The sequence below is a fragment of the Ranitomeya variabilis genome, chromosome 2 (genome assembly GCF_051348905.1).
Source record: "Ranitomeya variabilis isolate aRanVar5 chromosome 2, aRanVar5.hap1, whole genome shotgun sequence".
Taxonomy (NCBI): domain Eukaryota; kingdom Metazoa; phylum Chordata; class Amphibia; order Anura; family Dendrobatidae; genus Ranitomeya; species Ranitomeya variabilis.
The window spans coordinates 598,813,919-598,840,176 of record NC_135233.1 but is presented as its reverse complement, the minus strand read 5'-3'; the positions used below and the strand labels follow the sequence as shown (position 1 = coordinate 598,840,176).

Genomic DNA, 26,258 nt, shown 5'->3' with positions numbered 1-26,258 from the left:
TTGGGCTTCTGAGCACGTCGCGGGCCCAGCGATCATTTCCAGCCAGGCACCGCTAATTTAGGCTCCGGTCCTTGCTAGGCCGCAAGTCGCTAATCCCGCCACTCCAGCGGCCCCGCCCATTCGCCTGGCGCCTCTCCTGTTCTCGGAGGCCATATTTTGCCATCCAGCAGGTTAACCACGGCAAACTTCCTCTACCCTTGAGGGCCGGCGCTACACGCTTGGGGACAGAACTCTAGGTACAGGTCCTGGGTAAGTGCTCTGCCACACTTCCCTCAGGCTTCTTTCCCATTTTTTCCTTAAGTGCTCTGCTGTTTTTCAGCTGCACAATTAGCCTCCTGTAGTACTTTGGGGTTAACAAGGATACAGCATATCTCTACCTAAAACCTCCAAAAAGACCACTAAAACAGTGTTTTTCGCTTCATGCACCTCCTGTCAGGCTGTATTACCAAGTGGGCATACTGCTCTGCTCTGTCAGGCTTGCCATCCAAAATGCGCTCAGGAAACAACATAACCCACAGTGCCCAGTGCCTCTGAGTGGGCCTTGTCACTTTCGCAATCTATGGCCTCTTTGACTAAGGTCAACGAGTTCCTCCAGGATCACAACCGCTAATCCGTCTGTCTCTGAGAATTCCCCTACGTCAGGGCAAGGGCCGTCCTCACTTAAGACACAGACAGGCGGGGCGTGGCTTGGGCATGGAGCTGTGAGCACACATCTCTCCTGAGCTCCAGCGTGCCTGCAGCAATTATATAGCCACCATCAGCTCCACTCACCCACCGATGTGGAAGAACAAGGTCGGGCTCCGCTCCCAGGCATCTAGGGAGCTCACAGCGGGCCACGCAGGCTCCAATATCACCAGGTACATGTCGGTGTCTGGAAGCATGGGAAAGAGAGCAGCTCCTTCAGCCATAGTGGAGGGGGGAGGTGCCTTATCCTCCATGCAGCAGCATGCACACAGGAGATCCCCATCTGGGACTGCAGGCACACAGAAGAATGGGGCCATAGCAGAGAAGGCACAGGAGAGAGGACGAGTGACTGCTGCACCAGGGACCAGCTGCTCACCACAGAAGCTGACAGGAGGGAGCCAAGCACAGAGCAAGGGAGAGGTGAGAGCTGTGACCTGCCCCTCCCCCCCTGGACAGACCGTGTCACAGGCTGAGCTGGCTGAGGACCTGTCTCCCCCTATACTGCACCCTTACCAGGCTCAGGAAACTGAAATGTACCCCCCACTACTACCACCAGGGAGACTTGAGAGAGGGGCTTCTCCCAGCCTAGTGCCCCAGGACATTGTGCCCACCATCACTGCATCTCATGGCCTCCCCACACAGGCTCCTGCTAGGTCCCTGGGCTCTGATGACTATATAACTGCCTCTGAGCTGAGAGCGCAGCCAAGTGCCTTCCCTACAAAGGCTGACAAGGAGGGCTATATACAGCGTCTGGAGGCAGTGTTTAGTAATGAAGTGGGGTCCCTTAAGGAAGACGTGTCCCATCTTACCACCACTGTCTCTGCATTAGAAGCTAAAGTGGAGTCGCTTTCCTCACAATTACAGGGTCGCAGCAGCTTCTGGACCTGCACTCGGAGACTTTCAATGTGGTCCTAGATATGCTGGAAGACTCTGAGAACAGGAACCGGAGGAATAATATCAGGCTCCGTGGGATCCCTGAGTCCGTAGCCCCACGTGACCTCTCCTCGGCCCTCCATGGCATTTTCAATTCTCTCTTAGGGAGGTCACCCACTGAACACATTGAAATTGACAGAGCCCACCGCTCGCTAGGCCCAAAGAATCCCGATACATCTAAGCCGAGGGACGTCATCTGTAGGATTCACTACTTCCAAACTAAGGATGACATCATGCGTAAGGCGAGGGACCACGATGCTATTGACTTTAATGGGTCTGATGTTCTTCTCTTGTCTGACCTCTCACGCTTCACCCTGGCTAAACGGAGGGCTTTGCGCCCCCTCCTGGAGGTGCTGCGAGAAAATAAGATCCCCTACAGTTGGGGTTACCCATTTCAATTACAAGTACGCAGTGATAAAGGATTGATAATTTTGAGATCCCCGTCAGATCTGCAGAACTTCACCGCTGCACTGGGCTTACCCATGGTCACACTGGGAGACTGGCCTCGCCTTACTGCGTCTGACCTATGGGGCCCACGCCGTACTGGTGGCCCCCTCCACCGGGTCGCTGGGAAAGAGGAAATGGGGCTCCCGCCGTAGACGTGCCTCCGTTACTCATGCTGATGACACTTGATCACCCAATTCAGACCTTATGATCACTACTGCCCCTTTTATCTTGTCTCTTTTTGCTTTCTTGCCACCTACATTGTCCCTCCATGTGGCCGGGCTCCCACGGGGGGCTTGGTCGTGACTTTGCTTTAGCCTGTTAATTGTGGATGGATTGGAGCCGCATGTTTTGTAGCGGTGACATTTCTATTTGATTCTACCTGGGACTCCTGAGCGGGGTTCCTAGCATGGTTCATTTTGCACTATCTATGAATGTCCACCTACTTCAATTGACTCCTCATGTACTGTGCTCAACTGTTGCACTACCGCATTAATGTGCTAATGTTATTCCATGTTGGCTAACGCTGCTCTTTCTCCTGAAATGTGATTTTTGATGATACCCTTTCGGGGGCTTGTTATGACTCTGCTCATTTTGACAAATGTACTTGGCCCACGATCCGCTGTTATGTTAGTTAACAATGTTTATGTTACCAGGGTCATGGGCCTTCTGGGTAGAGTTGGATTTTTTATTTTTTTTGCTGCAGGGGCTCGGCTGGTTGCTCTCTGCTCAATCACCTCCCCACTAGGGTGTGTCTCTGACACTACTTCTCAGAGTTTTCTCTGATATTGTTCTGTACCCTTGAGTCCTAGTGGCTTCTTGGTTTTTCTCTTTCTTTTTGGTCGGAACCCTGTCTTCCGGCTGAACTACAATCTTTCCTTGGTGCTTTACTTTCTCTGTTTCTATTTTTCCCCACTTTCCACCCCTTCTACTCCTTTCCGACCCGATTGTACCACCCGCAGGCCCGATAGTTCCTATGGCATCCCTACAACTCTGCTCGCTTAATGTCAGGGGGTTTAATGTCCCTGAAAAGCGATCGAAGGTTTTATACGGTATGCATAAGAAACGGGTTGACATACTTATGTTGCAGGAGACACATTTCCGATCAGACAGAATCCCTAAGCTTAACCATAAATACTACACACAGTGGTTCCATGGCAGTAACTCTGACTCCAAGTCTAAAGGAGTCAGCACTGCATTGCACAAGTCTTTACAGGCTCAGGTAGTTGCCTCTAAAGCGGATTCTAATGGTCGATATGTGTTTTTGAAGCTTAAAATTGCCCATGATTTGTTCACCATAGCTAACATTTATCTCCCCAATCAAGACCAGGTCCGAGCGTGCAGAAAGTACCTACGGGACCTCTCGGCCTTTGCGGAAGGCTATGTGATTATGGGAGGGGACTTCAATATGGTGTTGGACCGCGCTGTGGATTCCTCTTCGGGCAGGTCGGCGTTGTCCCTCTCACAGCTGGAGAGACTACGGCGGGCCCTGACGGACTCAAGGTTGGTGGATGTATGGAGGTTACTGCACCCCACTACCCGAGATTATACCTACTTCTCCACAGTACATAATTCCTATAGTAGATTGGATTATTTTTTGATCAGCCACGGGCTCCTGTCTCTTGACCCAAAGTCTGACATTGACACGATGTTGTGGTCAGACCATGCCCCGGTTTTGCTCTCCCTCCGGCTGCCGAGCCTTTCTCCGAGAGAATGGACCTGGTCCTTAAACCCTGGTCTCCTCGGAGATCTAACGTGTCAGGCGGCCGTGCGAACAGCAATCTCGGACTTTCTAGATTTTCACAAGCATGACCCCACGGCCATCCCATACCAATGGGAGGCTTTGAAAGGAGTTATACGGGGAGTATTTATACAACAGGGGGCCCGACTGAAGAGAGAGAGGGAGACTAACATGGTGGGTTTGTTGATTCGTATCCAAACTCTGGAGTTGGATCATAGACGGACTAGAGATGCTGGGGTGCTGGCTGATCTTCTCCGGGCACGCTGTGAGGTGAGTGCCTTGTTGGACACGACGTTAGCACGACAGAGGGACCGCTTTCATAAATTTCTGTACAAGTACTCTGATAAACCTGGGAGAGCTCTAGCGAGGTTTTTGCACCCCCGTGCTCCCACCACTTATATCCATACCATGAGGTCTGCTACTGGTGAACTGGTCCATTTTCCTGAGGAGATTGTGGACTCATTCAGAGCATATTATGACTCTCTCTACAATTTAAGTGGCCCGTTGTCTGATATGTCCCCTTCCGAGTTTCAAGCACGGGTGGACGACTACATCCGGGAAACTGAGCTCCCGCCTATGTTGGTGGAGGAGTCTGAGGCCCTGGAGAGTCCTCTCTCGGAACAGGAGGTTTTAGACACGATAAAATCTTTGGCTAATGGTAAAAGCCCTGGTCCTGACGGATTCTCCGCCGCCTTCTATAAGTTATATGCGAATTCCCTGGTCCCCTTCATGACCAAACTGTTTAACTCCATCTCGGCCAGCTGCCCCTTTGCCCCCCAAACGCTGATGGCCACAATCACCGTGATTCCTAAACCGGGAAAAGATCCCCTATTATGTGCAAGCTATAGGCCCATATCCCTCATTAATGTGGATGTGAAGGTGTTCGCGAAAGTGTTAGCTGGTAGACTGAACCCTATTCTCCCTGGGTCCATCCACAGTGATCAGGCGGGCTTTGTGCCGCACAGGGAAGCCAAGGATAACACGGTGAAGACGTTGCTTCTGACCTCGTACATGCGCACAGGAAAGGTACCGGCATGCTTATTATCTATTGACGCTGAGAAGGCGTTTGATCGCCTAGGCTGGACCTTTCTACGTGCCTCCCTGAAACAACTGGGAGTGGGACCTAACATGTTGGAGAGGATTTTTGCTCTGTATCATAGGCCTATGGCCCATCTTAGAGTGAACGGCACCCTTTCCCCGCCCATTGACATAAGAAACGGGACCCGTCAGGGTTGCCCCCTTTCCCCCTTACTTTATATCCTTGCGATGGAGCATCTGGCAGTGGCATTACGGAAGACACCTGATATTGAGGGTCTGCGGATTGGCCAACATGAGTTTAAGATATCCCTGTATGCAGATGATTTATTGCTGTACATTACCAACCCGACCGTGGCTTTTCCTGTACTTCTCCGAGAGTTCCGTAGGTTCGGGGAGGTTTCAAACTTTAAAGTCAACTACTCCAAGACGGAGGCGCTCAATATGTCCCTGCCTGATAATCTAGTCTCTCAGCTCCAGGCGTCCTTTTCTTTTAAGTGGAAGACCGACGCCTTAAAATATTTAGGAGTCTTAATACCTGCTGACATTAGCGCAACATATGCTCTGAACTACGTCCCGCTCTTGCAGAAAACTATCTTGGACCTTAAACGGTATGGCAGACCTCAGCTATCTTGGTTCGGACGGGTGGGAGTGGTCAAAATGGATATTTTACCCTGATTCCTCTATCTCTTTCAGACTGCTCCAGTGCAGGTTCCGGATTGCTTTTTCAGGCGCCTGCAGTCGGCCATCAATCGCTTTATTTGGGGAACTAAGAAGCCGCGGACTCGATTCTCAGTGTTAGTGAGACCCAAGACTAAAGGGGGGGTAGGCCTTCCTGATTTTAAACGTTATTACCAGGCAGTCTTGCTCTTTAGGATTGTCGACTGGAGGTTTGGTGATGCTCATAAACAGTGGGTGCTTCTGGAGAAACTTTTATCGCCCTCTTCTTTGTACTGGCTGCCTTGGCTGGGGGGGACCGGACGCCCACCTGTGTCAAGTTTTGCTCCACTCACACAGATTGTTTTGAGGTTTTGGGATAGATCCTATGTGAAATTACGCCTGACCTCCCGATTGAGCAGACTGAGCCCCCTTTTTGACAATCCGGCTTTTCCCCCAGCAATGAATAGATCTACGTATCTGTGTTGGTCACGACTTGACGGGGTGGGACTGGGTCAGGTGAAGAATAAGCTTGCGTGGCTCTCCGGCGTGCGGGGGTTACGAGGGTCTGATCTTACGACACCGCTGTCCTGGCTAGAGTTTCTGCAATTGCGGAGCTTTCTTTCCAGTGTGCCGATGGGGGCGCTGACGTCATTTGAGTCCCTGATGCTCCCTACCGAGGGTCCCTCCCACGTGGTTTCGGTGCTCTATGGCCTGGTCTTGAATTCACTTCCCCCTACTACGCTGGGATTTATGGAGGCTTGGGAGAGGGACCTGGGGATCACCTTTTCTGAGGCGGACAGTCTGAAAATTTTCACTCTTGCACATAAGATGACGATGTCCAGTCAGGCACAGGAGAGGAATTATAAATTACTGACACGCTGGTATAGGTGTCCCACCTTTCTCCACAGGATTAACCCGGAGATCTCAGACGCCTGCTGGAGATGTGGCTCCGCCACGGGCTCTATGCTTCATGTTTGGTGGTCCTGTGGTCCCCTGCAACCCTTCTGGAACTCAGTTTTCGATGCCTTTCACTTGATGACTGGGGTCCGCCATGAGCCCTCCCCCCAAATGGCCCTACTGTCCCTGATACCCAGTTCGATAGCTTCCGTTAAAAAGGGGATCCTGAGATTTTGCCTAATAGCTGCCAGGGCAGTTATTCCCCGGCATTGGAGGTCTACTGAGGTCCCCTCCACGGAGGAATGGATAGCTGAAATGGATAGATTACATCATCTGGAGTCGCTGGTGGCGGGTGATGGTGATGCTGCATATGTCCAGGGGCGCACCTGGTTCCTCTGGCAATCCTTCAAGGAGAGCACAGGGTTCCTGACTTGGCTGCGTACATACTCATAATTCTCAATACGTGGGCGTGTACATTGCTGGGTCTCCCTTAACCCCCCCTCCCCCTCCTTACTCCCCTTTTCCCCCATTTCCCCCCCCCCCTTTTTTTTTCTCTCCTTTTCTCTTTCTTTCCTTTCTCCTATTTCTACAATTGCTTTTCTTACAGGTTCTGTATTTTGTATATAAGGTCTATGTCCCGAGGTGATTCTCAAGATGAGAACCATGTACCCTTTATGTGCCAGAGTTCTTGTTCAACTACACTTGTGCTGTGTTCTCAGAGACGTAATGTATAGCTCTGGACATTGTAATGATTCTTTTTACTGTTTTTCCTGTTTAAAATTTCAATAAATATATTTACTGAAAAAAAAAGACAGACAGGCATCGAGGAAGCAGGTAAATAGCTCGCCCCCCCCCAAGGCCCTCTGGAGCTTCGGCATCCGTTAGCTCCGTTTCTCGCTCTCCCTCTCCAGGAGTGGACAGCAAACGTAACTCTGAATCTGAGTCGGATGGGCCCCTTGACCTAGAGTCCCCAGGCTATCAGGCTACTGTGGATAGTCTCATTGAGGCCGTCAACCAGTCACTGCAGGTCAGCGAAGTGCCTATTTCTTCACACTCGGATACTCCAGTGTTTTAAAAGATCTAAACATCCTCATAGGGTGGTTGCCAATCACCCTGAGTTTCAGGACATAGTCCAGCGACATAGGGAGCGCCCAGACAAACGCTTTGCAGGTCAGAGATCGTTGGGAGACCAGATATCCTTTCTCCCCTGACCTCCGCAAACAATGGACAGAATCTCCTCCAGTGTATCCTCCCGTATCGAGCTTAGAATCCAAGGCTCTGCTGTCCCTACCCGATGGATCTTCCATTAAAGATCCCACAGATCGTCTGATTGACAGCCTCGCTTATTCAATTTTTGAAGCGTCTGGCTCGGCACTTTTTCCCTTCTTTGCATCAACCTGGCTAGCCAAAGCAGTGGCTTACTGGGCAGATTCCCTGCATAAGAAGAGTGGTCTTCCTTCTGAGGTAGCAGAGTTGGCCAATTAAATTCCTTTGGACGGTGATTATTTAGTAAATGCTTCCCTGGAGAGAAATAATTGCTTTGCGCTTACAGCTTCCAAGCAGAAGGGCACTATGCCTGAGGAACTGGCGTGCGGACTCTGCATCTAAAAAAACCCTTAACATCTCTACCCTTTCTTAGCGGTCGTTTATTTTGGACGCTACACGCAGGAAGAGTAAATTCCTCCCCCCAGCAGAGAGGAGTCCTATCCACCGTCAGCTGCAGACTCGTTTTCGATCCTTTCGCAGCAAATACGGGTGGTCCTCAATGGCTAGTTCCCCAGGTTCGGGACACCCCTCAGTCCTCACGCAAACTCAACCACTCGTGGAAGGGCCGGCCCAAGCAGTCCAGATCTGGAGGATGCACACCCTTCAGATCCTCAACTAAACTCGCAACCTTGCCCGGACAACACCGTCAGAGTAGGCCATGTCTGGCTCACAGTCGTTCACAACGAGTGGCTCAGAGATCTGGTGTCATTCGGGTACAAAATAGAATTTTCCTCCCCTCCTTCAACCCGATTCTATTCTTCCCATCCACCCAAAGCGGGTACGCGGGCTAGGACGATTTTCCAAGCCATCGAGTTTCTTCGCAGAGACGGGGGTCATTACCCCGGACCCAGAAAACGAAAGGTTCAAAGGGTTCCATTCAAAGCTGTTCACGGTAACAAAGAAGAATGGTTCAGTCAGACCAATCCTGGACTTATAGCTTCTTAACAGATTTGTCAGAGTCCGGCATTTCAGGATGGAGTCCCTCCATTCCATCATTTCCTCTATGGAACGCGGAGAGTTTCTAAACTCCATCGACATTTGAGATGCGTATCTTCACATCCCAATTTTTACTCCTCACCAAAGATTTCTTCGCTTTGTGGTTCAGGGAGAACATTTTCAGTTCACAGCCTTGCCCTTCGGCCTTGACATCGCCCCCAGGTTATTCACAAACGTCATGGCAGCTGTCATGGCTATTCTATACTCTCAGGGCTTAGTCATTCTACCTTATCTAGATGAGCTACTGATCATAGGGCCATCTTTCCAAGCCTGCGAGGAGCGCATCCGCATTTCTTTGGATACTCTTTCTCAGCTTGGCTGGTTAAGTAACCTGAACAAGTCCTCTCCCGTTCTGGCTCAGCACATTTCCTTCCTGGCCATAATTCTGGACACTTCCTGAGGGTTGGTGATTCTCCCTCAGGACAAGGTGGTCCTAACTCTTCAACAAGGTGTCCGGGCGCTCAGTCATTCATCTCCTTGTTCCATCCGTTTCGGCATGAAGATGATAGTAGCCGCAATGGAAGCTATCCCGTTCGCCAAACTCCATCTTTGGCCCCTGCAACACGCACTATTGGACATGAGTCCTTATTCCCTTGATCGTCTTTGTCGACTGACCCCCTCAGGTCAAGCAGACACTCCAGTGGTGGACTCTCCAGTCCTCCCTCCTTCAAGGGAAGTCCTTTCTCCCAGGTCCATTGGCTGGCGGTCACAAAAGAAACCATTCTCCTCGGCTGGGGAGCTGTTTTTCCTCATCACACTGCCCAGGGGAGTTGGTCCCCGCAAGATTCTCGTCTTCCCATCAATGTCCTGGAGATGCAAGCGATTTGGCTGTCCCTGCGTGGGTTTCATCGTCTCCTATCAGGCCGCCCCAGTCGGACAATGCCACAGCTGTCATCATCAATCATCAAGGAGACACTCGCAGCAAAGCCACAATGCGCAAGGTGGAACACATCCTTCGCTGGGCCAAAAGGAACCACTTGGGTCATATTGGCCGTTCACATTCCAGGAGTGGAAAATTGGGCCTAGCCTCGGGAGAGTGCTCTCTCCATCAAGCAATTTTCAAACAGATTTTTAAACAGATCTGCCTTCGCTGGGGGACTCCAGACGTAGATCTGATGGCTTCTTGGTTCAATGCCAAGGTACCCAAGTTTGTGGCCCAATCCTGGGACCCATAGGGGTGGACGCGCTGGTCCTCCCCTGGAGTCGCTTCTGTCTTCCATATCTGTTCCCCCCTTCGTTCCAAAGGTCATCAGGAAGATCAAGGCGGAAGGGGTACCGGTAATTCTCATTGCCCCGGACTGGCCACGCCAAGAGTGGTACGCAAAACTCATTCAATTGGTCGCAGACGTCCCTTGTCCCCAAGGTCACATTTACCACCAAAACTCAGGGGCTCTGTTTGACGGCATGGCCGTTGAATCCTGGGTTCTGACTCAAGCGGGTTTTCCCCACAAAGTAATTTCCACCACGATCAATGCTCGAAAGCCGGTGTTGGTGCGTATCTACCATCAAATCTGGAAGATCTTCTTTGACTGGTGCAGAAGCAGAGGCCATCCTCCGCTCAATTTCAACCTTCCCACCATTTTGGAATTTCTTCAGCCCGGTCTGGACTTTGGTCTAGCGCCGAGTTCACTCAATGTTCAGGTCTCGGTCTTGTCTGTCCTGTTCCAGCGTAAGATCGCTTAAAAACCCCAGGTGAAAACGTTCTTTCAGGGAGTCTCACACATGGTACCTCCCTATAGAGCACCTCTAGATATCTGGGACCTTAATTTGGTCCTGGGTGTCCTACAAGAGACTCCCTTCGAGCCGTTGCAGGACATCTCCCTATCTCTCCTTTCATGAAAGGTTGCCTTCCTTGTAGCGATTAGTTCGATCAGAAGAGTCTCAGAGTTGGCTGCTCTTTCCTGTCGAGCTCCCTTTCTGGTTTTTCACCGTGACGAGGTGGTCCTCAGACTGTCTCCGTCCTTCCACCTTAATGAGGACATCGTGCCTCCCTCGTTTTGTCCTGCTCCGGTTCACCGACTGGAAAAGGCTCTTCATTCCTTAGATCTTGTGAGGGCTATTAGAAAGAACATATCTAGGACGGCACCGTGCTCCAGGCGGGACACCAGAAGGGATTGGCCGCTTCTAAGTTGACATTAGCCACATGGATTCGGTAGACTATTCAAGCTTACCGTGTCAGAGGCAAGCCAATTCCAGCAGGGATCAAGACACACTCTACTCGGTCGGTAGGTGCTTCGTCGGCATCTGCAGATGCAAGCCTGGGTAGACGTATCTTGCAGGCAGCGGTAGCACATGTTTAGATAGCAGGAACAATGAGTTTACTCCCCACCCAGGGACTGCTTTGGGACGTCCCACAGTCCTGTGTCCCCCAATGTCGCAAAGGAGAAATAAGGACTTTTGTGTACTCACCGTAAAATCCTTTTCTCCAAGCCACTCAATGGGGGACACAGCACCCACCCTTTTGGCCTGTTGCCAATGATGAGTGTTATAGTTTGGACATGTTGTACCTACGGATAATTTTTGGTTATCTCCTACTCACTGAACTGGTTCTATCCGGAGCCAGTGGGTGGTGTATAAGGCAGAGGAGGAGCTAACCCTTTTTTTATATTTACTTAGTGGCAGCCTCCTAGTGGCAGCAGCTTACACCCACAATTTTGTGTCCCCCAATGATTGGCTAGGAGAAAAGGATTTTACAGTGAGTACGCAAAAATCCCTATTTTAGATCCAGCATCCCCAAGATGTAGTTGGACTTCCATTCGACCTGCTCAAGTACTTGTAGGACATGGCCTGTGTCCTTGAGGTATACTGGAATCAATGACATATGCTTCTGTAGATGGATATCAACGTACCGCGATACATTGGCTGTGAGGCTATTAATGCCCGATATAATAGGTCTTCCAGGGGGGCAAGTCAAGCTCTTACATAGCTTGGGAATGTGATAGAAGACCGCTATGCTTGGATTATGGTTCATCACAAACTGAAATTCTTTTTTATTCAGAATGCCCATGGATTTCCTCTTCAGGCATAAGATACACACTTAAGTGTTTTTGGATAAGTGATCCCATCACTTAGGAGTCTCCTCCCAATACATGGTACGACTAAGTATTACAGGTCAGACAATAATATCATTATTCTCTTGTAGATTCTTTAAGGATTTTCTTTCTTGCTATAAGAGACCCTGTATTTTCATCTCACCTTACACCGCTCATTCTCTATGCGTCTCTCGTCTTCTAGATCTCGCAGATATCTGTTCTCCTTCTGCATCTGCTCAATCACCTCCTGCATGTGGCTGTAAAAAAAGCAATGATGAGGGTACAAGCTCCTCTCATTGGTGCTGGATATAATACACATTGTAGGCCTTATAAATACTAATGTGTGCACAAGTCAGAGGAAATTTAATGGAAACACTTGTGCCGATCCATAGCTAATCTGCAGTGTGTGAATAACGCCTTCAAGAGAAGCAGTTTAGGCCCATTCGCTACTTACTCTTTTTCTGTGCTCAGCTGCTGGATTTGCTTAGTCTGCTCCAGTATCTTCTCCCCCAACGTCTTATTGACCTCTCTGCAGAATATATAAAATGTCTATGAAGTTACAGCAGCAATGCATGGCTGGAATCGGACTTAGATGTGTCGGATGTCGGCACTCACTTCTGTTCGCTGACCCATTCGTTCACGTTGCACACAACCAACTCGCTTTCATGGTGCAGACGCCTGCAGTCTGACCTCGCAGCTTCGAGAGAACCTCGCAGGGTGTCGAGCTGCAGGAGAGGAGTAACATGTTCTGTGTACTGCATCCAGATAAGCATACAACTGGACAGTCAGTGGTTAAGGCCAGTGGTGTCGTACAGGTAGAAACATGAGGGAGATATTACACACGGCAAAGGACACCTGTACATGTTACCAACTTGAGCTCATGTTTGAAGAAGCACTAGCATCAAAATTTGTATCCTCTTATTATATTGCAGCCATCATATTCTATAGGACTGCGTACTTACAATTGCTCATTTTGCCTTTCTACCCTATATGGAAACAGGAAGGCTCTTGTCCCTGCATTTATCATTCCCCTCCTGCAGGGACTTGAGTCGTACAGCTAAAAGAAACTTCCAGATTCTGCATAGAGCTCAGAAGAATTCAGATAGCCAGTTTTACCATACACATAATGTAAAAGAGAAGCATTAGCTGGTGGAAAACCAAAATGAGCAATTGTAAGGACACAGTGCTATATAATATGATGGCTGCAAGATATTAAGAGGATAAAAATTTGAAGGGAGGAGGAATTTTTTTTTTGCTTAGGTTCAGTAAAAACGCAATTGCACTGGTAGCCATTATTTTAGCAATGAAGGTCCGTTATATGAAATGGTCACAGAAAAAGAATTGAGTGAAGTTTGTACACCTTAGTTAGGGCCAGGGCACCAGAGTTTTGCTTCTTTACATATAGTCCGGGCAGAATAGATAAGATTAGTACGATAGTGGCTCTTAAATATAAATAATGATCACCCAACCGGGAATTGGTTTCTCATCCCTGCTAAATTTAACCTATTTTATATACGGTATTATACTCTATTTTGAACCATATTTTTCTCAGCAAACTAAATCTGGCCAATTATACTTATCACACTCTGATCCTCAAAGTCCCGTCTGATTTTTTGGCCACATCTACTATATAATTGTCTAAGGGTCACTTCCGTCTTTCTGTCTGTCCGTCTGTCTGTCTGTCATGGATATTCATTGGTCGCGGCCTCTGTCTGTTATGGAAATCCAAGTCGCTGATTGGTCGCGGCAAAACAGCCACGACCAATCAGCGACGCGCACAGTCCGGAAGAAAATGGCCGCTTCTTCCTCCCCGCAGTCAGTGCCCGGTGCCCGCATACTCCCCTCCGGTCACCGCTCACACAGGGTTAATGTCGGCGGTAACGTACCGCGTTATGCACTCCGTTACCGCTGCTATTAACCCTGTGTGTCCCCAACTTTTTACTATGGACGCTGCCTATGCGGCATCAATAGTAAAAAATGTAATGTTAAAAATAATAAAAAAAACAAAAAACCTGCTATACTCACCCTCCGTATTCCGCCTGCGCGAGAAGGACCTGCCATGACGTCACGGTCATGTGACCGCAACGTCATCACAGGCCCTGCGCGAGAAGGACCTGTCATGACGTCACGGTCATGTGACCGCGACGTCATCACAGGCCCTGCGCGAGAAGGATATGTCATGACGTCACGGTCATGTGACCGTGACGTCATGGCAGGTCCTTCTCGCGCAGGCGCAAAGCAGCTGCAGAACCATGGGACAGGCAGGGACAGCGTCAGGAGCGCCAGGAGCAGGTGAGTATTTCATATTCACCTGTCCGCGTTCCATCCGCCGGGCGCCGCTCCGTCTTCCCGTCCTCTTGCAGTGACTGTGCAGGTCAGAGGGCGCGATGATGTATTAGTGTGCGCGCCGCCCTCTGCCTGAACAGTCAGAGTGGAGAGACGGGACGCTGAGGAGCAGCGACGAGAGGTGAGAATGTGATTTTTTTTTTTTTTTTATTGCAGCAGCAGCATTACATGTGGCAGAATGCTGTATGGAGCGTCTATGGGGCCATAAAGAACTGCATGGAGCATTATATGGGGCATCTATGGGGCCATAACTACATGGTGCATTATATGGGGCATCTATGGGGCCATAACTGCATGGAGCATTATATGGGGCATCTATGGGACCATAAAGAACTGCATGGAGCATTATATGGGGCATCTATGGGGCCATAACTGCATGGAGCATTATATGGGGCATCTATGGGGCCATAACTACATGGTGCATTATATGGGGCATCTATGGGGCCATAACTGCATGGAGCATTATATGGAGCATCTATGGGGCCATAACTGCATGGAGCATTATATGGGACATCTATGGGGCCATAACTACATGGAGCATTATATGGGCCATCTATGGGGCCATAACTGCATGGAGCATTATATGGGGCATCTATGGGGCCATAACTGCATGGAGCATTATATGGGGCATCTATGGGGCCATAACTGCATGGAGCATTATATGGGCCATCTATGGGGCCATAACTGCATGGAGCATTATATGGGGCATCTATGGGGCCATAACTGCATGGAGCATTATATGGGACATCTATGGGGCCATAACTGCATGGAGCATTATGTGGGGCATCTATGGGGACATAACTGCATGGAGCAATATATGGGGCATCTATGGGGCCATAAAGAACTGCATGGAGCATTATATGGAGCATCTATGGGGCCATAACTGCATGGAGCATTATATGGGACATCTATGGGGCCATAACTGCATGGAGCATTATATGGAGCATCTATGGGGCCATAACTGCATGGAGCATTATATGGGACATCTATGGGGCCATAACTGCATGGAGCATTATGTGGGGCATCTATGGGGACATAACTGCATGGAGCAATATATGGGGCATCTATGGGGCCATAAAGAACTGCATGGAGCATTATATGGAGCATCTATGGGGCCATAACTGCATGGAGCATTATATGGGACATCTATGGGGCCATAACTGCATGGAGCAATATATGGGGCATCTATGGGGCCATAAAGAACTGCATGGAGCATTATATGGAGCATCTATGGGGCCATAACTGCATGGAGCATTATATGGGACATCTATGGGGCCATAACTGCATGGAGCATTATATGGGACATCTATGGGGCCATAACTGCATGGAGCATTATATGGGGCATCTATGGGGCCATAAAGAACTGCAAGGAGCATTATATGGAGCATCTATGGGGCCATAACTGCATGGAGCATTATATGGGACATCTATGGGGCCATAACTGCATGGAGCATTATATGGAGCATCTATGGGGCCATAACTGCATGGAGCATTATATGGGACATCTATGGGGCCATAACTACATGGAGCATTATGTGGGGCATCTATGGGGACATAACTGCATGGAGCAATATATGGGGCATCTATGGGGCCATAAAGAACTGCATGGAGCATTATATGGAGCATCTATGGGGCCATAACTGCATGGAGCATTATATGGGACATCTATGGGGCCATAACTGCATGGAGCAATATATGGGGCATCTATGGGGCCATAAAGAACTGCATGGAGCATTATATGGAGCATCTATGGGGCCATAACTGCATGGAGCATTATATGGGACATCTATGGGGCCATAACTGCATGGAGCATTATATGGGACATCTATGGGGCCATAACTGCATGGAGCATTATATGGGTCATCTATGGGGCCATAACTACATGGAGCATTATATGGGTCATCTATGGGGCCATAACTACATGGAGCATTATATGGGTCATCTATGGGGCCATAACTACATGGAGCATTATGTGGGGGCATCTATGGGGCCATAACTGCATGGAGCATTATATGGGGCATCTATGGGGCCATAACTGCATGGAGCATTATATGGGGCATTTATGGGGCCATAACTGCATGGAGCATTATACTACGTGACTGGGCAAAATACTACGTGACTGGGCAATATACTACGTGGACATTTATATTCTAGAATACCCGATGCGTTAGAATCGGGCCACCATCTAGTGATAATAATCATTATTTATATAGTGCCAACATATACCATAGAGCTGAATTTGTGGGTGCCATCCGATTCTGGAGGCAAATCGTGCACGCTGCAATCTTTTTCTCAGACTGACTTTGTCAAAGGAAAAAAAAAAAATAGACGTGTGTACGGCCCCACAGAATAACATGGGGTCGAGTGACAACCGAGAAAACCACAGATGGCACTCGTCTGATTTTTACAGTTGTCTGCACAAGCACTTAAAGGGACTGTCACCCCATTTAGACATTTAATACTGGGGACATATACAAATATTGAAATGAAAGGGTCTTTGGTGCGTTTTTGATGCACAGTTCTGCCCTCTAAATCAAAATTGGCAAAGTATCCTCAGGCTGGGGGGCTACAGCTAGACATTTTGTAGAAAGACTCTTTACATACAATTTTCAAGTTACCCTATTGATCAGTTTGGATTACTCTAGAGAGGACAATACTTACCTTTATACAGTTGCCCAGAAATCGCAGCAGCCCGAGCTCAAATTCATTCCTGCGGACAGTACCTCATATTTGTGTAGCCCAAGCCTTATAGTAACCAGTCACATTGCGGCTCCTATTCTGAGTCACACGTAGGATGACATGTATGATCATAAGCACTAACGTTAGATTCAGAAGAGCCAATAATTAGGAATTAAGCTTTGTAAGAATCTAAACAGGCCGGTGGGCAGCCATCAAACAGAAGAAGAGGGATTTTTGGTTCTTACCGTAAAATCTTTCTTGGAGCCTTCATTGGGGGACACAGGTAAATGGTTACCTGTGTCCCCCAATGAGGCGAGAAAGAAAACTGCTCGCCGGGTGCCATGTCTCACAGGCAGACTTACTAATCATCACTCTCAGCAGCACACCTCAGACTATACATGGGAGATGTGCTGCTGATAATATATGCACACACATTGATCGGATTCATGCTTATTCAGTGCCCACAGGATTATTGTTGGTGTATGTCGAGAGGCCAGTGAGCTCCCACCGATCGGCGCTTAGCTGATGACATGGATCGTGTAAGCCCAGACTGCAGATGGCTGCGCCCAGGGTGATGCCCGATGGCTGCAAGACTTCGAAACCACGCCAGGCAGCAGCAGTGAGTTTGGTACTTGCCTCGCTGGTGGCGGCGTTGTACTTTTGCCGCAGTTGGTTCACTGTGTTCTGGAGACCGTCTCTCTGTGGGAAGAAAACACAACACTGAACATGCTGAATTAATCCAAACTATGGAAGCTTGGCTATGTTGGGACCTGTGGTCCTACTGCATTTGGAAACACATTGTTCCAACACCCTCTACCTCTCGGCCTTCGGTTCGGAGTTTCTCCATGATGGCAGCGAGCTGGTCCTGCAGCTGCTTCACGTCGTCCTCCTTCTGCCTGAGCTCCTGCGCTCGCTCCTGGTGAAGCCTCTGCCAGTGCAGCAGCTGGTTACTGTGATCTCGCAGGCGGCTCTCGCACACCTCTGCCTACAGTACCGGAACAATAGTGATAAGGGGCACAGTGGCCGCAGAATGACTGACTCATTTGTGCTGGGGTCACCCACGCTCACCTCTTGCTCCTTCTGCCGGTGCAGATCGTGTAGAGCACTCGTCTCCGTACTCAGTCTGCGGATCCGCTCTTCCTGGGCTGCGCCGTCGCGCTCGAGCTCTGCCTTCCTCTGCTGCGTGCGCTGCAGCTCAGTCCTCACGGCGGCCAGTTCTCTGCTGCGCTCGCTAAGCTGCAAGACAAACAAGGACAGGATTCATTTTCTGTTACCATTCATTGCAGATGTAACAGCCTGGAAATCAGGTGTGACCGCTGCAGCTAATCACTGGCTTCTATTATCTTGTCCCGTATACTGCGAAGGACAGTGATTAGCTGTGGAGAATACAGCTAATATGAACAAGACAAATCAGACATGAAGCATACACCAGCCATTGAGCAAACCGTCCATAGCTGGGGTCTTGCCCGGTGGGAGCCCACAGATGGCCTCCACTACTTCCTCTCCATCCAACAAGCAAATCATCGCTCTCACAAGGACAAACTATCCAGATACAGAGACACTAGGAACGGAGTTATATATATCGCCCCTAACCCTATATATTAGTGTATTTCGGGCCATATATATTAGTATATTAATCTCTCCATGTTTGGGCCAAAAGTCATTCATTGTGGCCAGTCGGATCGTGGAGAAACAATTGCTCAGCCATTCCTCCGTGCTACTTACCTTGAATTTAGAAATGTTCCTGTGTGTGACAACCCTTCTAATAAAACCTCAGACCGTGGCCTTGTAGGCATCGTGTCTCACTACATAAGGGTGGTCAGAGTAAAAGGTCAATTATTCATCCTTATGTTAGTTCATTATTTTCCCTAAAATGGGAAGAGTGGAGCCCAGGCTGCGGTGGCCCACAGAAACTACAAATTTATCATCACGTCGGTATTAATGGTTCATACCATAGTTCAGTAGTCAGAAAATACCCACGGATTTTGGGGAGTCGCTGTAAACTGTCTCTCCGAACCTTTATTGGGGAACACAGGAAACCATGGGGTGAAGTCTGCTGCCTCCTAGAGGCTGACAAAAAGAAGACATCCTAAGAAAAAAAAAGGCAGCTCTTCCTCAACAGGCTCCACCTGTTCTGCCGACACTCAGATATTAGTGCAAGAGCAATAAAAGAGGAAAAACAAAGACTAACGAAACAAGGGAGGGGGCCGTTTCCCCCAATGTAGACTACGAGAAAGATTTTACACTATCAAAAATTTTCTTTTCTAGGATGTCTCCATGTTGGACAGTGGAAACCATGAGATGTCCCAAAGCTGGTGGCAAAACTATTAACACTGGGTGTGGGTAGGTCAAGTGTAGCCTAGCAACTTTTGTCTGAAGACGCATTCTTAGTGTCAACCTCCAGGTGGCAGCAGACTTCACCCCACGATATCCTGCGTCCCCTTATGATTTTCAAAGACAACCGTCATCACTGAATAGCAGGGGGCAAATTGGGGAGTGTTTAGTGTGAAGAGCATAGGATGCCCTCTGGGTCTGGGGAGAATTTACACTTGGATTCTTTGGTCACAGTCTCCACCACCATGCACATTAGTGATATGGAGAGACGTGAAATCTTAGTTCTGTTTTTAGGGGATCAAAAATGCTGAGACTCCCATTGTAAAAGACAACCGGTCACAAAGTTAAAAGTAGCCAATTTTTGCTGTTATTTTATTGGTACTGCTCTTAAGTATTCTTTAAAAAAAAAAAAAAATTATATATATATATATGTATATAGTTTCAGGGATTTGTGCCGTTTTATTTAATAATTGTTGTAGTCTTTACAAAGGGAGAAGCCAAAATACGAGCCCCCGAGGATCCCGTGAGCCACACCCCCTTGTCACAATCAGAAAAAATACCACTAAATAAAAAAAGCCCATATCTCTGGAACTGTATGGCGGATTTAGATAAAACAACAAGTAGAATATTTAGGGAAGTAACAAGCATAAAACAAGACACAAACTGGCCATTTTGGACTTTGTGACAGGTCCTCCATAAACCAATGTCCCGTTGTACCTGTTCTCTGGCCTCTCGCAGACTGCTCTGAGTGGCGGTGACCTGGTTCTTGAGCTCCTGCACGCACTCCTGAGCAGCACTCAGCTCCTGACTCCTTCCTCTCACCGTTTTCTGAGCAGCCTCTTCCTCCGAGCGCAGTCGCATCATAGATTCCTCCAAACGCTTAGACTGGGAGGGAGTGAAAATGATTGATGGGTACAAAGAGGATCAGGCAGAGTACTGGAAGTGGTCGTATCTACAGTGGATAGTGATGTAGGTTTGTTCATATTTAATTACAGCCAGAAGTCTATGGTGCTTCCCGTCAGAGAACTATGCCAGCAGCCACCACTAGAGGGAGCTTCATATGAACGCTATATAACAGTGGGTCCATTCCTCTCCGTGGTGTCTCACCCTATGAGGATGCAGGACCCCATTCAGCACAGAGACATCCTAATGACTAGAACAGTAGTAAGAAGTAGAAAATAAAGCAATATTCAGTGTGAGGCGTTCTCGAGATTACTACAGCTATACCGGGTTTCTGGTGTTTTCACTCCCTTAGACTGACGCCGCTGCGGCACAGTAGCATCGTTCATACAGGCGATCTCCTGACACCTACCTCCTTGGTCTGAGTCTGGATTTTCCTCTGTGTCTGCTGCAGAGCGCTCTTGGTGAGCTCTAATTGAGCGCCGCTGTCCCTGGCTTCCTCCTGTGCGGTCTGCCATCTTCTCTCCAGCTGGGAATAGCTGCCCTGCAAGCTCTGCAATGCTCGATCTCGCTCCGCAAGCTGCAGCGACAGGACACGAATGCTTCAGAGCCCCCTGGGATGGTATGGGTAATGTATGGGCGCAGGCTCCTGTATGCTCACCAGCTGGTCAGAGTGCTTCACTCGCAAGCTCAGCTCCTCCAGCTCTCTCTGCAGCGCGCCCCCTCGCTCTTTGTTCCTGTGCTGCTGTCGCTGCAGCTCTTCGTGCTGCACGTGCTGCTCCTCCAGCTCGGACCGCAGCGATTGCTGAATTGTGTTTTGTTCCTGCAGCTGAAGGACATCTCTGTCATGGCGTGCTCTCTCTGCGCTCTCCTGGGACTTGTATTACCATGCGAGTTACCTGTTGCTGCAGTGCTCGGTGCTGCTTCTGCTCGCTCGCCTGCTCCAGCTGCGCTTTGCTCAGCGAATGCTGCAGTTTCAGTGCTTCCTGAGATGCCGCTTGATGCCTCTTCTTGGCCTCATTATGTTCCAATTTCAGTCGTTCCACCAGTGTCCTGCTCATACAAGGTGATTATATGGACACGGCAGACAGGTTCAATGGAGGTTATTTGACAATGGACGGTACCTGCACTGCTCCACTTCTTCCTCGCTGGCATTTGCTCGCTCCCGCAGTGTGCGCATTTCACTTTCCATCTTGCGTGCTTGCTGCTCCTGTTTGACAACCTCGGCTACACGCTCGCTCAGCTGCTCCTGTGCACTATGCAGGGCGCTCTCCACCAGCAGGGTCTTCTCCTCCTGACCTGCCAGACCCTGCACTGGACACAGTCACATGGAAAAAGCCTTTATCCATGTTAATTATGTGTGATCTTCCACCCATGTCCATGGAGTACCGTATTTTTCGGACTATAAGACGGACTTTTTCAACAAAAATTATGGGGCAAAATGGGGGTGCGTCTTATAGTCGGAATATACTTACAAGTGTGGCAGCAGCAGGAGTCGGGTGTTTCTGCGGCGGTCCGACGCTGCAGGGCGATGATCACATTCCTTTCCCAGGCTGGTACGGCAGTGCTCTGTGGTGCGGGGGGCTCCGCTAGCATTTTGAAAAAGCGGTGGGCTCCAGGAAATTGGCCGCCGGGGGAGGCGCATGGTCAGATTGATATCTCGGCAATGAGATCTCAGCACCCTAGATCTCAATCTGAGCATGCGCCGCCATATTCCAGGAGGCCACCGCATCGCAATAAGGGATGTGCGGAGGGCTCCGGCCTTTTGCAAAATGCCGGCAGAGCCCCCTGCACCACCGAACCACCTTGGGATGAGATTTCCCAGAGGCCACTGCATCACAGCAATGGATGTGCGGCGGCACCGGCCTTTCAGAACACCGCTGAACCTGCCGCACCAGTCTGGGATGGGAGTCATATAGCCAGACCACTGAACACCCTCTGTGACCACGCTCCACCAGCACTGCCAATCCACCCCTGGTAAGCTGAATTCGGACTGTAAGACAGACCCCCAATTCACACATTAATTTTTTACCTTCAGAAAATTTGGTGTGCGTCTTATAGTCAGAAAAATACGGTATATAGAGGATGGAATTAGGACTCTCAGGACTATGGCTCTCACTTTCCTAGATCTCTTGATATTTACCTGCTTCTTGGTGGAGTTTGTAAGTCTCTTGCAATTCTTTCTTCAGCTCTTGCATTTCTGCCCTTAAGGTGCCATTCTCTCGCTCCCTCTGATCTGACTCTTTCTGTGCGCTCTGCGACCTTCTCTCCATGTTGCGTGCCGTCTCCACGTGGCGCTCGATCTCCTGATTGAGCGATTTTAAAGAGCTGCGAGCTTGCAAAAGATCGGCCTCTGACTGACGCAGAAGAGCGTCGCGCTTCTGAATGGCCTGCAAGACGTGAAAAGTCACATGGTACAGGCGGTAGCTGGTATTTTGCCTGTCGCAGGCTTAGACCACACCGGATAAAATAATGGAAGCCGACGGTGGGCTCGGTTTTGCCCATTGTCCATGGCGGTTATTATAAATGTAGTCATGGCTGGGCAGAGACAACATCTCTGCGTAGAGGAAAGTGATTAATCACCGGCTTTCTGTTTTCATTAATATTTACAGGTTTATTCAGAAAGTAATAAAGCCGCTTTGTAAACAGGAGCGTCTCACAGGCTCAGACCATACAGAAATGGATCGCCCATTCCACTGCCATGTGGCGTCCGGTCGGAGGATATAGTGAGAATATTATAATTGTAATGCATTTTTACCAGTGTTTTATTTTTATTTCTTACAAGCAATTAATTTCATTCCTATCATTCGAAGAAAAATCCCCCAAAAACCATGTGTTACAGTGTTTTCCTAGTGACTTACAGCGTTTTAGGAGTCTCGGGCCTCACCTGTTCCTTGTGGGTGGTGACTTTATTGCTCTCCCTCAGCTCCTCCTGAAGCTTCTGGATCTGCTGCTTTTGATCTGACACCAGACGCTTGTGATCCTGACCTTGCATTTCCGTGGTATGACGCAAGCTACAAACCTCCTTTTCCAGCCGCTCTACATCTGTGTACAGAGCAGGTCATGAAGTACCAGGGTTCCTCTACGGTTCCTCGACATGATCCAGCCCCATTATGACCCTGACTTACCCTTTAGGGTGCCATTTCTCTGCTCTCGCTCCTTTGTTAGCTCCAGTTTTAGTTCTTGAAGTAGAGCTTGACTCCGCTCTGTCTCCTTCATCTGTTTCTTCACCTCCTCCTCTGAACGGCCAAGTTCCTGAAATCCCAAATACAAGGTTAGTAAAGGAAACAAATAAGGTAAGATATGGAGGGTGGAAGCACCACATGTGCCGACCTGGGTGAGCTGACGAACCAGTCTCTCCATCTCCGAGTAACTACTGTCGCTGTATCTGTGGGAGGCTTTATATGTGGAAAAGTCCGTCTGTAGCTTTACCATATCTTCCTCGAATTCTACCGCCTGAAAAAAAAAACATTTATACCATCTCAAAAACCTCACAGACAGAAGGGATGCCCTAAACACAAGACTGCAGCTGAGTTACCAACCATTAGTGTATTTCAATGAAGACAAGAAAGAGATTTTCCTCCCATCTATAAGTAGATCCATATGGAAACTCAGTATTGCACTCCAGAGCTGAACTCACCTGGCAGCCTTTAATATACCTCTATTCCTTGTCCACTGCCGATGTTTTGTGCCGATTTACTTTCTGGGAAGTGTCTGTCTGTGCTAAGTGGTTACGGGGGTGAACATACCCTTTAAGCTTAGCATGTATGACTGATGGCTTACCTGGTTCTGCAGCCGTGCTGCATGCTCTCGCATAGTCTGCAGGATCTCTTCGCTCTGCTGTGCTTGCTCACGGCTGACGCTCAGATCTGTCTGTGTTGCTTGAAGCTCGTGGGTCAGTTGGTCTATGGCCTCCTCACAGCTCTCCAGCTCTGAGCATTTACCCTCCAGCTCCTGCTGCAGAACCAGGAGATCCCCACGCAGAGCGGAGAGCCGGGCATCTCGCTCCGATACCTGGACACAGGAGGAGTATAGCGGTCAGCTGGATGAATGACTAATCGACCAAAAATGCAGAGCTGGCATTGTTTGGGAGTAGTGATTCCATTCATTGTACTTATGAGTCAACAGTGAAATGTAGCTGCACTACTAAAACAAGCAGATACAGTTAGGTCCATATGTATTTGGACAGAGACAACATTTTTCTAATTTTGGTTATAGACATTACCACAATGAATTTTAAACAAAACAATTCAGATGCAGTTGAAGTTCAGACTTTCAGCTTTCATTTGAGGATATCCACATTAAAATTGGATGAAGGGTTTAGGAGTTTCAGCTCCTTAACATGTGCCACCCTGTTTTTAAGGGGACCAAAAGTAATTGGACAATTGACTCCAAGGCTATTTCATGGACAGGTGTGGGCAATCCCTTCATTATGTCATTCTCAATTAAGCAGATAAAAGGCCTGGAGTTGATTTGAGGTGTGGTGCTTGCATTTGGAAGGTTTTGCTGTGAAGTAAACATGCGGCCAAAGGAGCTCTCCATGCAGGTGAAACAAGCCATCCTTAAGCTGTGAAAACAGAGAAAAAACCCATCCGAGAAATTGCTACAATATTAGGAGTGGCAAAATCTACAGTTTGGTACATCCTGAGAAGGAAAGAAAGCACTGGTGAACTCATCAATGCAAAAAGACCTGGGTGCCCACGGAAGACAACAGTGGTGGGTGATCGCAGAATAATCTCCATGGTGAAGAGAAACCCCTTCACTACAGCCAGCCAAGTGACCAACACTCTCCAGGAGGTCGGCGTATCAATATCCCAATCTACCATAAAGAGAAGACTGCATGAAAGTAAATACAGAGGGTTCACTGCACGGTGCAAGCCACTCATAAGCATCAAGAAGAAAAAGGAGATTTTTGTGTACTCACCGTAAAATCTTTTTCTCCGAGTCATCATTGGGGGACACAGGACGAATGGGTGTTATGCTGCTGCCACCAGGAGGACACTAAGTTAAACACACACAAAAGATTAACTCCTCCCCTGCAGTATACACCCACAGGCTGGACAATCCAGAGCCAGTTCGGTAACAAAGCAGTAGGAGTAAGCCAGATAACAAACAGAAAACATGTCATAGTCAACAAACTCAGACTGAAAAGAACAATTGAGCCAACTAGGCTAACAGGGAGGGTGCTGTGTCCCCCAATGATGACTCGGAGAAAAAGATTTTACGGTGAGTACACAAAAATCTCCTTTTCTCCTACGTATCATTGGGGGACACAGGACGAATGGGACGTCCCAAAGCAGTCCCTGGGTGGGTAACCTGAAGTTAGGAATGCTGTGCGCACCTATGAACTACAGATGAGACACTGCCGCTTGTAGGATTCGCCTACCAACGGACGCATCTGCCGAGGCCTGAGAGTGCACATAGTAGTGCTTCGTGAATGTATGTAGGCTGGACCATGTAGCAGCCTTGCAGACCTGCGCTGCCGATGCCTGGTGCCGGATGGCCCAGGACGCGCCGACTGACCGGGTAGAGTGAGCCTTGATCCCCGGAGGTGCAGCGTGACCCTTGACGCGGTAGGACTCTTGGATGGCAGAACGAATCCACTTGGCAATGGAAGCCTTGGAAGCGGGGAGTCCCTTCCGTGGCCCTTCCGGAAGAACGAACAAGGCGTCTGACCTACGGAAAGACGCAGTTCTGGAGACATAACGTCTGAGACCCCTCACTAGGTCCAGAGTGTGGAGAGCCTTTTCCGTGCGGTGAGAAGGAGCAGGACACAGTGAAGGAAGGACAATCTCCTCATTAAGATGGAATGAGGAAACGACCTTTGGAAGAAAAGTCGGACATGTCCTTAGAACTACCTTGTCCTGGTGGAACACGAGGAAAGGAGGTTGACAGGACAGGGCTGCTAGCTCAGAGACACGTCTAATAGACGTGACGGCCACGAGAAAAGCAATCTTCCACGATAAGAAACGCAAGGACACTTCTTGCAAGGGCTCAAAGGGGGGCTCTTGAAGAGCACAGAGGACCAGATTCAGATCCCATGGTTCCAAGGGCATCCTGTAAGGTGGAACCATATGAGAAACCCCCTGGATGAAAGTCCTGACCTGCAATTTGTTTGCAAACCTTCTCTGGAAAAGAACCGAGAGAGCAGAAATTTGGCCCTTAAGAGAGCTGAGAGCAAGGCCCAAATCTACGCCTGATTGGAGGAATTCCAAGATGTGAGGAATAGAAAATTGGAGGGGAGACCGTCCCCGATCCCTGCACCAGGCGAAGTAAGCCTTCCAGGCGCGGTGGTAGATGCGCATGGAAGA

At 49.0% G+C, this 26,258-nt stretch overlaps 1 protein-coding gene across 6 annotated transcripts in view; it reads right to left on the bottom strand.

Annotated features, from left to right (window-relative positions):
• The window catches only part of PMFBP1 (polyamine modulated factor 1 binding protein 1), a 136,800-nt gene that overhangs the window by 7,771 nt on the left and 102,771 nt on the right, over window positions 1-26,258 (bottom strand). For 5 of the 6 annotated variants that reach the window (XM_077288541.1, XM_077288538.1, XM_077288539.1 and 2 more), the window contains 16 exons: window positions 23,731-23,961; window positions 23,281-23,403; window positions 23,076-23,202; window positions 22,835-22,992; window positions 22,091-22,337; window positions 21,072-21,261; window positions 20,847-21,000; window positions 20,609-20,776; window positions 20,360-20,527; window positions 19,765-19,932; window positions 17,782-17,949; window positions 17,531-17,698; window positions 17,350-17,412; window positions 12,304-12,413; window positions 12,143-12,217; window positions 11,852-11,945 (listed from right to left, as the gene is read on the bottom strand). In XM_077288541.1, the coding sequence (XP_077144656.1) occupies window positions 11,852-11,945; window positions 12,143-12,217; window positions 12,304-12,413; window positions 17,350-17,412; window positions 17,531-17,698; window positions 17,782-17,949; window positions 19,765-19,932; window positions 20,360-20,527; window positions 20,609-20,776; window positions 20,847-21,000; window positions 21,072-21,261; window positions 22,091-22,337; window positions 22,835-22,992; window positions 23,076-23,202; window positions 23,281-23,403; window positions 23,731-23,961 (2,412 nt within the window). The remainder of the gene's footprint in view (window positions 1-11,851; window positions 11,946-12,142; window positions 12,218-12,303; window positions 12,414-17,349; window positions 17,413-17,530; window positions 17,699-17,781; window positions 17,950-19,764; window positions 19,933-20,359; window positions 20,528-20,608; window positions 20,777-20,846; window positions 21,001-21,071; window positions 21,262-22,090; window positions 22,338-22,834; window positions 22,993-23,075; window positions 23,203-23,280; window positions 23,404-23,730; window positions 23,962-26,258) is intronic. The other variant, XM_077288544.1, reaches the window with a different exon arrangement.